At 47.9% G+C, this 17,512-nt stretch overlaps 1 protein-coding gene across 5 annotated transcripts in view; it reads left to right on the top strand.

Annotated features, from left to right (window-relative positions):
• The window catches only part of FRMD5 (FERM domain containing 5), a 410,954-nt gene that overhangs the window by 357,351 nt on the left and 36,091 nt on the right, over positions 1 to 17,512 (top strand). For all 5 annotated transcript variants that reach the window (XM_082450108.1, XM_082450111.1, XM_082450109.1 and 2 more), the window contains exons 2-5: positions 2,900 to 3,004; positions 8,066 to 8,108; positions 8,338 to 8,416; positions 16,770 to 16,867. In XM_082450108.1, coding sequence (XP_082306234.1) covers positions 2,900 to 3,004; positions 8,066 to 8,108; positions 8,338 to 8,416; positions 16,770 to 16,867 — 325 coding nt within the window. The remainder of the gene's footprint in view (positions 1 to 2,899; positions 3,005 to 8,065; positions 8,109 to 8,337; positions 8,417 to 16,769; positions 16,868 to 17,512) is intronic.

The raw sequence follows: 17,512 nt of genomic DNA, 5'->3' as shown, positions 1-17,512 counted from the left end.
CCACCCTCCCTATCCCACCCCTCTAGGTGGCCACAAAGCACCGAGCTGATCTCCCTATGCTATGTGGCTGCTTCCCACTAGCTATCTATTTTACCTTTGGTAGTGTATATGTCCATGCCACTCTCTCACTTCGTCCCAACTTACCCTTCCCCCTCCCCATGTCCTCAAGTCCATTCTCTATGTCTGCGGGAAGACATGATTCTTATCAAAAGTCCATGTGATTTCTATCACAGAGGCACAATTTCCCCATGGCTGCCCCAGGCTTCTGCTAATATGGCTGTTGTATGTAAGGAAGCGAACTTCTTCAGCCATTAAAATTCACCCCAGGAGGGACAAATTAGGGGTATGGAATTAACAAACTACTATTTATAAAATAGGTGAACAACAAGGATATACTCTATACCTCAGGGAATTATACCAATTATCTCGTAATAACCTGTAATGAAGTATAATCTGCAAAAATACTGAATCACTATGCTGTTCACCTGAAACTAACATAATATGTAAATCAACTATACTTCAATTAAAAAAAAAAAACTCTCCCCAGCTGATCACAGTGTAGTAGCCAGCTTGGTGCAAAGGTCAATTTGTAGAGAAAAATATTCATAATATGCAACTGTCTCTTAGTATTCCATTTCAATTGCTTTGAGAGAGATAACAGTACAGGACATGCTGCTTGAGACACGGTTAAGCATATTTTCTCTGTTCCCAGAAGAACCTTAAAAATGACTTTAAACTCTTCCCGCACTCTAGGGCATCAGTAAGGAAAGAGTTGACAGCCCCTGCCCACAGTGACAGTTGTTGATGGAGTCCTTTGAAAGACCTGGTTTGTGGCCCACTGCCCTGAAGTCCCAGCGTGATTCATAACAAGGCTCTGTCGTGAGAGTAGCTCTTTCTGGTGGGAGACCGAAGGGTGTAAGAACGGGGCCCACTGCCTCAAGGTTATGTTGTGGGCGGGAGTGCGAGGCCAGCGGAAGAGGAGGGGAGGTGCCCACATGGCACCACCTTCCTTAGTTGAGCTGTTCACTCGCTCATCCTTCCAATCCTGCAAGGGTAAGCTTCTTAAGATACTTGCTGAGAGATCTGATATGCTACCCTAGTTCTCCTTGGAAAGTATAGGGTGAGCTGGCAGAAGGGACAGAGGTGAGGGGTAAACCTTTTGAGGTGGTCTTAAAGATCTGTCCATTCTTGGAGCAGGGCCAGGTCCTTCTGTAATTACCCATGGCCTTGGGCCTTGTCATAGGTGAGATAGTTTGGATCTTATAAGACCACCTTGATTTGCATGTAGAATTAAACACAGATCTACCAGAGGTGAGCATCTCAGCTGAGCTGCGGAGACCACTGGGGACAGGCCCAGAGATGCTGTCTTGCAGAGCTCCAGCTGTTCTGACACTTCCCTGCAAGTCATTCTCCCAGCTCGTCAGAGATACCCAGGCAGGTCCCTAAGGAGAAGGTTATGGGTTTAGAAGTGGCCTAATTTCTTGACATTTTGTAAAACCTTTCAGCCACCCCTCCACCTTCTATCCATTGATTCAACAAATAATTATTGAGGACATACCTGCCATATGCCACGCCCTGTGCTAAATTCTGGGGGAGTGCTCCTACCCTCATGAAAAGTATGGTGTAGAAAGGGAGCAGATGATAAATAAGTAAACAAATCAACAAGATAATGACAGCCTGTTGTCAGTGCCATGAAGGAAATAAACAGGATAAATAAATGAGATAGTGACAGGGGGCTGTTCTGTAGGGAAAGACCTCTCTGCAGCAAGGACATTTGAGTTGAGACCTCAAGGAGATGAAGAGCTGGAGGAAGGGCATCCCAGGCAGAGGGGATACAAAGACGCAGAGGCAGAAAAGCCTTGGCACGCTCAGGAACAGAGAGACGGTGGCCGGAGAGTGGTGAGAAGAATGATTTGGGGTGAGTTCAGAGAGGAGGCAGGAGCCAGGTCGTGCAGGGCCTTGGAGGCCGCGGTCAGAGCTTGGATTTTATTCTGAGAGCAAGAGAAGCCCCTTGCTGACAGCGTTACGCAGGAGTGGCAACGTAATTAGAGATCACTGTGTGCTCGCTGCAGTTAAAAACTGTGAGGCATATCTATATGTGCTGCTATAGAAAGAGTCACAAGATACCCTACGTGGGGAAAAATCCCAAGAAGCAGAATACAGTATAAAATATGCTGCTAATGTCTTTTTAAAACAGGAGACGTATATGTATATAGGCTTGCCCGTGTATAAAATAACCACATTAAGGATACCCAAGAAGCTGGTGAGGGTTTGCTTCTGGGGGTGGGGAACTGCAGCATAGGGTGAGTGAGATAAAAGGGAGACTCTTCATAGTGCATTCTTTTGTATGTTTGAATATCTTACTGTGTGCCTGTATTACTTATTCATTAAAAAAAGACAGTTTGTCTAAATTGTGGTCACCCTGGCTGCCATGTGGAGAAAGGGTGAGCACAGAGGCAGAGGACTGGCCAGTAGGCTCTGGCCGTGGTCCAGCTGAGGGATGGTGGTGGCTTCACCTATGGAGTTGGGTATGGGGATGGAGACAAGCAGGAGGATTCATGATGCACTTTAGAGGCAGAGCCAGCCGGACTTGGTGTGTGCCACACGACAGTCCAGAGGAAAGCTGTGTGCATTGTAGGTGGGAACTGGGCCTACCTGACTCTATCTGCCTTCTCTGACATCTTTGTGGAAGGAAGGGTTCTTGGCCTCCTTCCAGGTGCTGAAAGCCTCAGAATTCCTGAGAATGTTGAATCCATCACAATATGGAGGACATAGTCATGGACATGTGCCCCTTTCACATCCTCATGCAACTTGTTACAAACGATTTTTAATGACCATCAAAACAAAGTTACACTGAAGAAACCCGCCCATTTCTCAATGGAGCTTGCTTTCTTTGCAGAGAGATGCCAAAGGCCAATACCTGTTTGACCTTCTTTGCCACCACCTGAATCTGCTTGAGAAAGACTACTTTGGGATCCGCTTTGTGGACCCTGATAAGCAGCGGGTAAGTCAGCATTCAAAGCACAGGTGGAGGAGAGGGGTGGTCAGTAAGCCTGAGGCCCTGAACTGTCTGTCACTCATGTTCAGAGTTTAGCCGCAGGAGTCGGGGACCAACCAGACCCTGCAGTTCGGTGTCATCTCTTCAGATCCTATGGTGAGACCTGGAAGACCCCATAGCAGAGCTCAGCTGGAGTGGTCCATCGTTTTTTAGATGCTGAAATGGCAGCCTCGAGAGCTGAAGTGATTTGCCCAAAACTGCCCAGTTAGAGTCAGGGCAGCTGGGCAGGTGTTGTGGTCTCAGAGCCCAGGTCACAGGCTGAGGCTCTCCTGCCCCTCTCTAGTAAATGGGCTGATTCGCCTTGTTCTGGTTAGGAAGGGTCTCACCTGAGTGCCACAACAACCCAATCCGGGCAGGACAGAGATGGAGCCGAACTGACGTGGGCTTTTCAGCCCTTGCAAATCCTGCAAGTCTTGTGCTGCTCTACACAACGTGGGCGGCTCTACAGACACAAGGCATTGACAAGGACTGTGCTATTCCGGACAGATACGGGAACAAGGCCCCTGACTACCCCTGCAGCGTCATCTCCCCGACCGTCTCCACCCTGCTGTGGCCCCGCCAGTCGATACTGTGGCTCTCCACACGTCAGTCTTCTCCTCGTCAGAGCCTTCACCTGTACAGTTCTCCTCTGGAACAGCGCTTCCCCTTTCCTCACTTCTCTACTCTCCACACTGTCCTTCTGGCTAACTCCTTCTCACATGGAAGGTCTCAGCTTAGGCTTTGACTTCTTCCCGGAAGCCTTCCCTAACCCCTAACTCTGACTGACGGGCCCCTCTGATGTGCCCCCATGTGCCCTGTTCTACCCCTATTGGAGTAGAACTTATTACACCATCTGGTATCGCCTGTTTGATTACCTGTGTTCCTTGCAAAAATATGAGTTCCATGAGGGCATGGACTTTATCTCATTCGTCACTGTAACCCATGGAACTAGCACAGGGCCTAGAATGCAGTGGATGCTCAGTAAATATCTGCTGCAGAAATGATGAGTGGGTGAGATAGTGGGTTATAGTGCCGTGTTCCTGCCCTCCGCTTGCCCAGCTACCCTTCAGGCCCACACCTGCACTTCCTATAACTTCCGTCCATCAGCCCTTTGCTCGGCGTGGGGAGGTTCTCTCTGGCATCCCCACCGAAGTGGAAAAGTATGCAGAAGCATTCAGGCCTCACTGCCTCCCTTCCCCACACCCACTGTCGTCTGCCATCCTCCAAAAGCACTGTCACCACGAGCCCCAGAGGGCCCCCCTTTCATGGGTCCACTCATTTTTTTCATAGCTCCAAACATGAGCTTCATCTCTGTCACCACTGGGGACCTTGGAGCCCCGGAGGGCACAGCCTCCCATCAGTGCCCAGGGCCACAGGTAACTCCCTCACCAGGCCAGAGTCAGGTGGTGTTTTTTGGGGTTTTTTTGTTTTATTTATTTATTTATTTATTTATTTATTTATTTATTTATTTATTTATTAATTATTTGGCTGCGTCAGGTCTTCATTGCTGCTCCCGGGCTTTCTCTAGTTGCAGCGAGCTGGGGCTACTCTTCGTTGCAGTGCACGGGCTTCTCATTTTAGTGGCTTCTCTTGTTGCGGAGCACAGGCTCTAGACGCACGGGCTTTAGTAGTTGCAGCACGTGGGTTCAGTAGTTGTGGCTCGCGGGCTCTAGAGCGCAGACTCAGTAGTTGTGGCGCACTGGCTTAGTTGCTCTGCAGCATGTGGGATCTTCCCAGACCAGGGATCGAACCCACATCCCCTGCATTGGCAGGTGGATTCTTAACTACTGCGCCACCACAGAAGTCCCCAGGTGTCGTTTTGTTGTTTGATGCTCCGAGTCGCTGTGTCTCCAGGTCACATTTAGGGTTTTATGCTGAAGACTTGAGCTATAGGAAAGAAACCAAAGCCTGAATCTGTTTCCTTTGACAAGCCCTGCCCCACTTTGCTGCCGTGTTTCATTCCTCCTGGCTCAGCAGAATTTTGAGCATCACCAGTGTTTGAGGAGTGTTGAGGTCAGCCCCTCACCCTATAAAGACCCCGCTGTCTTGGCATAAATACTATCCTTAGCTCTGGATGATAGTATAAGACCCCCCAAAGTGCCACGACACCAGGAAGCTACATGTCCTCACATGCTCTAGGTGTCCGTTCACTCTGTAATGGTAGACTCTTAGACTGTTTTTACAAAGGGATTTTGTTGTTGTAGTTTGTTTATTTTTGGGAGTCAGAGCTGTTTCTCCTTAAGAAGGAAGACCAGTTACCCCAAGGTCTCTTCATCTCCCAAAGACAGTGGTGTATGAAGAAAAAAGGGTGAAATGTATCCTGTTCATTATTTTTTAGTTGGATCAGCATGTACTTGAGGAGGATAAGAGAGTATGTCGAGATGACAAAGATTAAAAGCCAAAGGAGACAGAGAAAAATAAGGAAATGGGGAAAAGGAGAAATAAACTTTCACAGAGTGGCTCCTATGTGCCAGGCTCCACGCTGGAGCCAATGGAGTCCATCTTTCAGCCAATGGACGTTGAGCGATGAGGTGTATAGGCATGAAGCTAAGAGCTTCACATGTGTTATTTGATCCTTACCACGAATGAGATAAGTATCCGCAGTTATACCATCCATCCTCCAGATGAGTGGACGGTCTCGGACAGGTTACGTAACTTGCCCAAGGCAAGTGGCAAAGCCTGTCTCCTGCTCAGACCTGCCTGATGCCAGAGCCTGTGTGGTTTCTGGGGGTTCCATGCTGAATTCATACCCTCTAGCCTCTAAAGTGACATGATTCTGTGCTTTTATTGAGGGTTTAAGGAGAGCAGGGAGGCTTGAGAGGGTCCTTGAGAGCTGTGGGGAAATGGACCTGTAAAGAATTGTCCTAGATCTACTGATCACGATAGAGATGGAGGAGATGAGCTCCCTGCCCCCACCCCCAGACCTCTTCCCCTGAGCACCAGGGCTGCAGGACCCAGCGCTCACATCCATCCCATCATTGCCTGCTCTGCAGGGGTCTCCATGGGGTCTGGGATTTCTCTGGTCCCCCCTGGAGGAGCTGCCCTCACTCCCCCTCCCCTGTTCCTGACTCAGGCCCTGGTCTCAGACAATTCTCAGCCTCTCCTTCAAGCCCCCAGAGTCTGAAGATTGTACCACCTTGGCTCCTTCACCCAAATGCAGGAGGAAGCTCCACTCTCTGAACCTTCTTTTTACTCTTCTCCTGACCCCTCCTCCCCAACCCAGTGTTATCAATTTGCTAGTGATTCTGGGACCCAGATATAGGCAGACAGCTGCAAAAGGTAACTCTGGCCATCACCATATTTGGGGGATCCTGTCAAGATTTCTCTACCAGCGCCTCTCTTGGACAAGCTTTCCACCTTCTTTCCACCTGCTCCCAGTCTCCTCCAGCCTCACTCCTTTCTGGAGCTCTCACTCCAGTACAAACTAAAGTCTTCTCTCCAGCTATTGCCAAGGGGAATAGCCTTTTGTCATTCAGCCTCTCTGCCTTCTGCTGATAATGGATCTATCATTGCACTTAGCTTCCGTCTATCTTCGTTTATTTATTTTGATCTATCGGTCCAGTGCCTCAGGGCATTCGGTTTTCTGATTCCGCGACACTTGCTGTGTTCTTCTCACGGTCCGGTGTGCTCCGCACAAACAGGCCTCCTCCGCCTTCATAGGCATGGTCTGGAACCCCAGTTGTTTCCGTGCAGTTTCATCTCCTGCCTTTGCTTCCCTGTGAAGCCAAGCCGCGGTGGGCCGTGTAATGTGAGAAGGACCTCTTAACCCCACTGAGTGGCTATAATGAGTTGCCAGCCTCGTGGGAAATCAGATCAGAGGAAGCAAGAGAGCAGGATGTCAGCCCAGATTATCCGTGTGGAGCTGACGGAAGAACTGGCTCTTGGTGGGTCCATTAACTGTGTGACCCACGGCCCAGCCCAGAAGGTGAGAGCTGGGCATCGAGGGAGGCCAGGATGCGTCTGCGTGGCCCTGCCTGCTTTCCTGCCAGAGGGGGGACTCTGCCAGACGTCTTACTAAATAGAAGTAGTCAGAAAAGAGGGAGGTGTGGACCTGGTTCCTTCTCCTGTTCTACAGCTGCACATTGAACACTGAGCTGGGCACCAGTGATACAGTGGTAAACAAGACAGAGTTTTCTGCCCTCACAGAGCAGTGGTTTTAAGCTACTTCCAGATAATCAAGCCCCAAATATCAGCAATTCTAGCTCTCTGCAAATTATCAAGGTTCCTGATTATCATGAAAGCAACAAACATCAATAGTGCGTTTTATAAGGCATCCATGTAGAAGTGGGAAACTGATATAGAACGTTCTCGTTGCTTCCTTTCCCAAACATAAGTACCATGGGAAAAAATGCATTGCTACTATGTCCTGCCCCTGTGAAAATCCAGGGAAAACAGGATACTACACATTGGTTGTGGTTAGTTATCTTATGAGACTTAGATTTTAAACATCCCTGGATGCCAAGGAATCCTGAGTACGTATTCCCTAACACAAGGGTTGGCAATGTGTTGCTCAAACAAAGATGAAATATACACCAGCCATCCCTGCCTTCTCACCACTTATGAAATTCCACCTGCCAGTGCTTTCTAGAGCTGCTACCAATAGCCTCTGTGTGTCATCGTGTCCCCACTGCATAACACAAACAAACACAACCCACTAAAGGGAGTATTTCCCTACTAAAGCCAGGTGGGGCTCTGTCCCCATCACACACACGTGCATTCATTTGTGCCTACTGGCATGCCAGAAACATGGCTTGGAACTCTGGCGCCCTACGTTGGAAGGCGACATTGCCAGGGAAGCCCAGAAATGGCATCTGAAGCTGGATCTCTTCCCCCCTTTACAGCTGGTTCCATGGGGAGCTTATTTCAGAAAATCATATCACTCTGTACTCTCCAAGCCTACATATCACAAGCTTCTGAGCTGCTTTCACCCTGGGCTACAATCTGTCTAGTTTTTTAAATTGAATAAAACAAGTTATATTTGACACTGCTTCTCATTAGGGCTTTCTTGTTCTGTGTTCTCTGTTTCAGCATTGGTTGGAGTTTACAAAGTCTGTGGTGAAGCAGTTGAGATGTAAGTATTGTCCATGAAAAGACGGAAGCCTCACCCCTGGGGAGGGTGGGAGGAAACCTCCCACTTGCAGTGAGTCTTGGGAATTTTCCACTGTTCTAAGTGGAAGTTGGCCCTAAACACGTGAAGATTTTCTTCAGATGGTTCAGAGACCTGTGCATCCCAGTGGGGCGGGGAGCCCAGTCCTCTTCCTGGGAGGGTCTTCCTGACGGGCACCTCTTTTTCTCTGCAGCCCAGCCTCCATTCACCATGTGTTTCCGTGTGAAGTTTTACCCTGCAGACCCTGCTGCCCTGAAAGAAGAAATAACCAGGTAAGGCTGAGCCCCTGTGCCTCCAGCCTCTGAGACTTGTTGGAGAGGATAGGAAAGAGGGACTGTAGCTTCCTAGATCCTCTACTTTGGAAGCTCCCAACTCTGATAGGCAAGGAATTCTTCCTAAATATAGCCTCACTTCTATATTTCATTTCCACATGTTCTCTTTGCTCATCCCCTCAGTAGAATGGCAACGGAGTGAGCTTCTTTCCTTCAAGAATACTTCTTCTTAAACTGGTCCTCTGCAAAAGGGTCTGGAGTAATGAATTAATCAAAAGCACTTTTTCTTTTACCAATGATGTGGCCACCGTGGATGTTTTTGGAGATGGCCGTGTTGCTGCTTATTTGGGGGCTTGAAATAGACTCCAGCAGCCTAGTGTACTTGGGAAATGGCAAAGCAGGACACTGAAAAACAAGCTGGGAAACACTGAAGATTTTAAGTCCAGGTGGGTGACCTCCCGTGTGCTGATGCATCAGGCCCGTGATAAACTCTTCACTGTGGGGATCGTGTTCCGTGGCAGGCAGCTACATGGAATGAATCCTGTCTCATCCAGCACCGCTTGGGGATGAGAAAGAACCTCTGTGCCCACACCATCCTACAAGAGGGTCAATGAATTGGAGCTTCAAAGCTCCCCCAAGGATTTTGTGTATCTAAGCCAAATTCACTCTAAAAGTCTGACCTCAGAGATTTAGAACTCTCTGAACTGGGATCCTTAATTTTTATATTAGAAAGATGTAACTTGGACATTAGCAAAACCTTGATGTTACCTTGTAAAGGGTGGAGCCCTAGGTGAAGAGATGATGCCAGGGGATCCTAGAGCCGAGGAAGAGACAGCTCTGCCAGCTCTGCCCCCACTCCCTAAAGCCTTAGAGACGGCAAAGATCGGGACGCGGCCATTGCCAGTGTAGAGACTGCTTGTCCTCTAAGGCCTCGAGATCTATTTCTAGATCCTGAACTCCACATGAGCCCCATTGGAGGCTGACGGGAATCTTGCGAAGGAATCAAAAGGATCAGGAAGGTTGTTTCCTCCAGGTGCTCTGAGCGCGCCCACCACCCACTTTAAAGCACTGAGGACAGTGAAGTGTGTAGTTACAACCAAGTCTCGTGCTCCTTACTGGGCACATGGAAACTGCAGGCTCTGCTCATCCATGTGGAAGTGGATGTGGCCCCTACTTTGCCTGTGAAAACCAAGCTCATCCGTATTAATGAGCAATCCTGTAGCTTTAGGCAGGAGAGTGAGGGTAAAACCACTGTGTTCAACAACTTGAACATAGAGGGGTTTTGGTGAAGCACTAGCCTGCCCTGCTCATGACTTCCAGAGTGCTTGCCACGGTTCTGTACCTGCCCCTCCTTCCCCGCTTCCCTCCCCCTCCCCCCTGTCCTTTCCTCCCTCCCTCCCCGCCCTTCTCTCCCGAGAGAGGTGATGGTGCCAGGGCAGACCCAGAAGTCCACGCCCCTGTCCACACGTCAGGGCAGATTTAACACATCTTTGTTGAGAGCCTAGCACCTAGCTTCCTACCACCTCGCATCGGGATCACCTTTTCTCCACCTCACTGGACCAACAGTGAGGATGAGAGGATTTGGTCTGACAGCTCAGAGGGCTGCCAGTGAGAGCACGACAGACACACGGCTTTCTGATTTGATTAAAGGACAAAAATATACAGTTCTCTTGGCCCTTAGGAGGAGGTCTTTTTTTTTTTTTTTTTAAGATTTTTTTGATGTGTGGACCATTTTTAAAGTCTTTATTAAATTTGTTACAGTATTGCTTCTGTTTTATGTGTTGGTTTTTTGGCTGTGAGGCATGTGGGATCTTAGCTCCCTGACCAGGGATCAAACCCACACCCCCTGCATTGGAAGGCAAAGTCTAAACCACTGGACTGCCAGGGAAGTCCCAGGAGAAGGTCTCAACAATACAATTTTCTAAAACAAATGTCACTACATGATACTAATGTACAGACCCTCCTACCCAAGAAGCAGCATAGACCAGGAGGCTCAGATCCTGTTTCTGTTACTTCTTGGCTATGTGGCCTTGGACATAAAATATTTAACTTCTCTGACCTTCAGATCCCTTATTTATAAAATGAGGATAGTAATAGTACCTCCCAGCTTTGTTGGGAGGATTAACCACTACACGGGGTCTTGTACTTCTTAATACACCCCCAGGGAGCCTGGCACTGAGCAAAGGCTCACTGTTTACTGCCAGGTCGATTACATGGTCCGTGGACCTCAGGGGCTCTGCGTAGGGCACAAGTACAGTTGGTTCTGGCTTTTCTCCCTTGTGTATGTGATAATCCCCACTCCTTTTCTGTCCTAGCTAGAGTCCTAACACTTAAGCAGCTAACTTGTGAGGACTGGGAAAGCCATGGCCAGGCATCTCTCCAAGTCAGCAAACTTCAAAGACACTGGCAAGCATGTGAGCTCCTGCCCCTTCCACATGCAACTGTGCCCACCATCCTCGACTATTTTCCCCTTGCTCTCTGCCTCACCAGCCTTCCTTCCCTAGAGTGCATTTTCCAAGCGTTGTCAGGTGTGTGGACCTCAGGGTGCCTGGGCCTGATTTGGAGTCTTTGTGCCTCCCCCTCCCTGAGGCGTTCTGTGGAGGCGCCGGGCTTCGCTGCATCTTTCTCCTTATTCACATCCCTGCTGCTCTTAAAAGAGTGGGTACCTGCCCCAGCCTCATTCAATACCCATAATTCATTACTGGCTTAGAGCTCTCCACCCCACCTTCCTGCCAAACTAATTTAGCTGTCAGTGTGTTTTTTCCTGCCAATATCAGTCCTAAATTTCGCTGCCGTCTCAGTTACTCCCATAAAGCCAGGCTGAGAGGAGGGGATGAAGAAGAACTGTGCTTCAATTTATCTCTTGGACTCTTCCCAGATGATAAATTTAGTTGCCAAGTCCTGATTAATCTCTTTTGTCATTTTTTAAATAAATAAATAGATTTTCTTGTCTGAGCTAGAGACAAGGCAGAGAAAATGGGGATTAGGCACCAGATTTAGCTTTTAACAAGGGCTGCAGGTGTTCGAACTCGTTGAAGGATCAAGTAATAGAAGGAAACTGAATGCACATGGGGCCCCACCTTCCAAGGAAGCAAACTGCCTGACACATGTTTGAGCAGGTGCTCAAAAAATGTTAATAGACTTTTCAGGTCATTTATTTTTTTAAAAAAAGTTAATAGAGTTTATAGGTAATGTATTCCATCAGTGAACATCACTTGAGCCGTGCTTAGGCTAAGATGGGTTGGCAAACTTTTTCTGTAAAAGACCAGATAGTAAGTATTTTAGGCTTTGTGGGCCATATGGTCTCTGTCGCAACTAATCTGTTCTGCCATTGTAATGCGAAAGCAGCCACAGACAGTACATACATGAATGAGCATGGCTGTGTTCCAATAAAATGTTATTTTATCTCACTGGGGACTCTGGTGGCAGGTTTAGTGTGCCAGTCCTGGGAGAAGGAATCAAAAAGATCTGAGTTCAAATCCCAGGTCGTTCTTTCACTAGATATGTGACAAGGCAAGCAACAATATCTCTGGTCACTCCCTTTCCTCATCTATGAGACAGGGATGAAAACAGTAGTCACCTCATAGAATTGCTGAAAGAGTGTGTGTTAAACAGTACAGTGTGTGGCACACAGCATGCCCTCAGTAAATCACTGCTATATTGTGTCTCTCTCCACTGGAATGTAAGCTCCATAAGAGTAGGAACTCTGCTTTGTTCTCTGCTGTATTCCCAGCACCTGTGGCTGTGCCTGGCACATGTGTGTGCTCAGAACTAGATGGATAGATGGATGGAAGGTTGGATGAACAGATGGATGGATGGCTGAATGGATGGATGGGTTGGTGGTTGGATGGATGGATGGATGGATGAATGAGTGGGTGGATGGGTGGGAGGGAGGGTGAATAGGCACAGGATGTATAGGCTCTCTAGAAGAATATTAAAAGTGACAAAACATAATCTCTAACTCCAAGGAGCCCACAGTCTAGTATGGGGGAGGAAGACATACTAAACATGATCATAGTTAGGAAAAAGGATGGCAGAAAATAGAGGAAACCAGGGGCAAAGAATCTAATGAAGGGAAGACAGGGCCAAAGGATCTTCTGGAGGAAACTCTTCAGGAGCTTCCAGTGCTTTCCAGAGTTCAGAACCTTTAATTGTGGAAATCTCTCTGGATTCATCCCCACCCTCTGATATCAGAAATCAGAATGCCAAAGCCAGTTCCTTGGATGTACACGTTCCAGAAATACATAGGTTTTTCTTGGTCATCTTTTTTTTTTTTTAAACCCTGAAGAATCTTTTTTTTTTTTTTTTTTTTGGCTGCGTTGGGTCTCTGTTGCCACGCACGGGCTTTACGGCGAGCTGGGGCTACTCTTCATTGTGGCGCGCGGGCTTCTCATTGTGGTGGCTTCTCTTGTTGTGGAGCACGGGCTCCAGAGCGCAGGCTCAGTAGTTGTGGCGCACGGGCTTAGTTGCTCCGTGGCATGTGGGATCTTCCCGGACCAGGGCTTGAACCCGTGTCCCCTGCACTGGCAGGTGGATTCTCAACCACTGCGCCACCAGGGAAGCCCTCCTTGGTCGTCTTTTAGGCTCTCACACGTTCTGCCTTTGGATGGTCCTCCATCAATTTAGGACAACCTGGCATTTAAACAAAAATGGAAGTGAGGTAAAGCCTCTTTGAAGCCAGAAGGAGATAGGCAAAGTTTAACCAAAAAAGTGTCCTAAAGAGCAAGCTTTTTGTCTTAAATCTGGTCTAAAGCTGATTTCTTTTTCCTTCCAGTGAGAATTTCCCTCTGATGACAAAGAGTTCCCCTGACTTCATTTCTCCCTAACCATAGCTCACTGAATTACCATGCGGGTTCTGTTTCCTTAGCTATAAAATGCGAGAGTTAGGCTCTGTAACTCCTACTATGAGGGTCTGAGACTGGGTAGCCCAGCCAGCCTGCTCATTATGAGCTGCTCATTATCAGCCTAGCAGGCTGATCCCTTGCCTGGCAACACAGTGGCCCTGGTGACAATGCCTCAGGCAACAAGATAGTCTTCCTTAGGCCCTTATGTCGCAGGGGAGAACATGCCAGGGCCTCTTGGGAATAGGTCTAAGGATGCTATGAGTCATGTGGGATGTATTTTCATGACCAACAACACTGAGTCATTGGTTACCTCCTTAAATGAACAAAACACAAAGCTTGATGGAAGCAGCTGTGGGAGAAAAGGGAGGGGGGGACCCCTAGTGTAACTGTCTCCCTTGAAGCTGTCAGTTGATTCTTTCATGAGCTCATCTCGTCCTCTGCAGACTGTAGTGTGTTTCTTTAGGATGTTGACTTGCCCCTCCATCCCCTCCCCCTCCAGTTGCTGCACCATTGCTTGACAGTGTTCCCACGGCCTTACCCTTGACCTCCCTGTAGCTGTTCTACCTTCTGAAGTCTGAAGGAACCCCGCCCAGCAGCGGAAAGCCTTGTTTCCTTTCCAGCTCACCTGAGGCACCTGGCATGCACCTATCGTGGGTCTCACCGTGAGGAGGAGCGTGCCCCCCTTGGAGGGCAAATCAGAAGCTCTAGAGGAGCCTTTTCAAACCCAGCAGCACCCATACACAGACTCTCACATGCGCCCCCCCCAGGGCAGGGTGTTCTCCTCACCACCACATTGAGGACCACTATCCAGAGCCTTTGAAATATCTCCTTCAGTCCAGTACGTGCAGTCCCTGAATTTTGGACACAGACAAGCAGAGAGGTGTGGGAGGAGTGGTGCATGAACTCAGGCCCCAGGAGTGATCTGTAAGGAAGAGGCCAAAGGCTTGCTGCTACATCCTGCCAAAGCCGGTGGAAGGTGGGAGTTGAAGCAGTAAGAGGCAGAGAAGCGCTGCCCCCTTCCTTCCACACACCTGTGGCATTTCATCGTGGGAAGCAGGGTGAAGACAAGCTTGATCTGGTAGATCCATCTTAAAAAATTACTACTCATTGCACGATGTCTTTTTCCTTCAGTTTTCCTTGGGGCCAAGTGGGAGTGGTTGGGATAAGAAGGGGAGTTCTTATTAACTTCCGGACCACAGTAGTCACCTTCCCTTTGGTTTGAGGAGGGCAGTCCATCCTGATGTGGTTAGAAGAATGCTTGTGAATTTTCTTAGGACAGTGCTTCATAAATTTTAATCTATGTACAGATCACCTGGGGATCTTGTTAAAATGATTCAGTAGGTCTCAGATGGGCCTAATTCTCCATTTCCAACAAGCTCCCAAATGCTGCTGATACCCCTGTTATGTGGGCCACACTTTGAATAGCAAAGCTTTAGGAGAAAAGAAGGTTTGATTGCTCCTTCGTTTCTGTTTAATGACTTGAATCACCAAGCCCCGAGCTCTCAGAGTCACGTGCTGGTGCCCCTCCTCACCCCAGAAGTTGTGCTGTCACTGGTCCTCTTTCTTTTGAGCATTTTCACATGATCAAGTGGGCATGGAATCCTCTGCTTTATTCTTCAGCCTGAAAACAGAAGCAATAGAAACACCTCTAGTTGTCCAGGGAGTGCCCAACTTCTTTTTGGTTCAAACTGATGGAATTTAAGGGAATTTCACCATATTCCCATTACTCCTGTGAGGATGCTGTAGTTATCTATGGCTGTCTAACAAAATGCCACAAAACTTCAGTTAAAATAAAAGTATTTCTCATCTCTGAGTGTCTGTGGGTCAGGAATTCAGGAGCGGCTTAGCTGGGTGCTTCTGGCTCAGGGTCTCTCCTGGGGTTGCAGCCAAGAGGTTGGCTGGGCCTGTGGTCATCTGAAGGTTTGACCGGAGGATTCACTCCCAAGATGGTGTACTCACGAGGCTGTTGGCAGAAAGCTTCAGTTCCTTGCTAGCTGTTGGCAAAACACCTCAGTTCCTCACTACATGGACCTTTCTATGGGGCTGCTTAAGTGTCCTCGAGCAGAGTGAGTGATCCAAGAGAAGGAGAGGACAAGGAGGAAGCTGCAGGGACACTATGACCTAGTCTCAGATGTCAGACACTAACTACCACTCCTGCTTTATTCTGCTTGTTAGAAGCAAGCCACTGGGTCTAACCCACACTCAAATGGAGTGAATTAAGCTCTACCTCTGGAAATGAGGAGTATCAAGGAATTTGTGAACTTTTTTTTTTTTTTAACCATGCCACGCGGCTTGTGGGATCTTAGTTCCCCAGCCGGGGATTGAACCCACGACCTCAGCAGTGAAAGTGCAGAGTCCTAACCACTGGACCTCCAGGGAATTCCCTGTGGACATATTTTTAAACCACCACAAATGCCCCCTGCCAAGGAGCCACTGTGGTAGGTGACTCGCTTAAGGGTGTGATACCCCTGGCCTCTGCTCTTCTCAGGGCACCTGTGAGGTTATGAACATCAGAGACCCCACTCCTTGTAAAGACCTTTCAGGATGGAACATCAGCAGTTCCATTCCATGGCAACCGAGTCCACCCAATTACCTGTGAAACTACAAAGCAGTTAGAGTGCAAAGAGGGTAGAATAACACAGTGATGAAGAGCCAACCTCAGTCCTGAATTTGAATCCTGGTTCTGCCACTTACCAGTTATGTGCCCATGAGAAAATCACTTACGCCTCAGTTTATCTTAAAAAAGGGAGATAATAACAATATATATCTCAAAATGGCATGCGGAAATTAGATGAGATGCTGATGTCAAGTGTGTAAGTCCTGGACTGGGAAATAGTAAGTGCTCAATACACATCAGCTACTATTAGCTGTTCTTGATAGCCTGCCTCCACCTGAGGTGAGAGCTTCCTGTGGTTGAAGAAATATTAGCCACAAGTTTCTGCATTTCCTTCACCGGTGCCTCTTCTTACACCTTATTCAAATTCTGAGAGGTCTGGTTGACCTCTGCCCATAATGAGGGCCATTCCACATATGCACAGATTGACTTGGCAAGCTGAGGCAGAACTCTCCCCAGGGCTAGTTCCTTCACCACCTCTCTGCTTCTTAAGAGGCAACGTCCGCGAGAGTCCAAGGCGGAGAGAGGCCCCATCAGCCCCTCTCTTATGACACAGGTTTCTTTCTCGGCACTGAATTGAGCGGGGCCGGCTCCTTCCAGATCCCAGCACTGGGGAACGATGCTTTTAACCAGGAGGTGCCATTTCTGTTTTGAGCCACAGAAGGAAACTGACAGGTTGTTTTGAATTGAACTTCAAAATCAGTTCAGGGCAAAATGCCTGAAAGAGTCTTCAGGGAAATGAAAAATGTTATTTGTTCTGTGGTATGTTTTGAGGTTTTTGTTTTAATGTAGTAAAAGTGTCCTGACAGAGATTTTGATAGGCTTATATTACATATTTATGTCTTTAAAGCAATCAAAGAAATACTTTATAGTTCATTTTCTGTTTTCTCTCCAGGTATTTAGTCTTCCTGCAGATCAAAAGGGATCTGTACCACGGCCGCCTCCTCTGTAAAACATCAGATGCTGCCTTGTTAGCAGCTTATATCCTTCAAGGTAATGACTTTTGACAGGATAAATTTGCTTTTCATGCTAAGTACTGATTACATTATTTCAGTTACCACAGATGACTACTTCTTGGATATAAACAGTGTCTAACTTGAAACAGAGCCCGAGTTAAAGGACTTTGCCTGGACTCCCTAGACCCAGGAAGCTCTGACCACGCAACCCTAAATTGTTTGTACCTAAAGTCTTTCTGGCAGCCCCTTCAGACTCTGTTCAGGGGTGGGGGGGTGGCTTTCCTTGCACCCTTGGTTGATAAAGTTATCGAGACTCTGGAGAGTAATCCGAATCAGCTTTTTCCTGTCTTTTTATTCAAATCTCAGAGATGTGAAGCACCTTGGAATTCTGGTATCTGTTTCAGAGACCTTTCCATTCAGAGTGCTCTAAGTTAAAAATGTTTCCAAGTAACAAACCCATTTTCTAACCTGCAAAGAAGGCAGAGTTGGGGTTGTACTCAGCCAATACCCAGACTGGCGGTTTTTGCAAAACAGTGGGAAAGGTATGTACTCTTCGTATGTGATCCTTTCTCCTTTCATGAAATGCAGGTGACTTCTAAGTCTTCGAAGTTCGTAGACTTCTCTTAGTCCTTTGGCCTGAAGCTGTCACTGGGTTATTTTGGACCATAGCACTAAAATCATG

Source organism: Balaenoptera physalus (genome assembly GCF_965194825.1).
Source record: "Balaenoptera physalus genome assembly, chromosome: 2".
NCBI lineage: Eukaryota > Metazoa > Chordata > Mammalia > Artiodactyla > Balaenopteridae > Balaenoptera > Balaenoptera physalus.
Note: the sequence above shows the minus strand (reverse complement) of the source record. Positions and strands in the feature narration are given on the sequence as shown.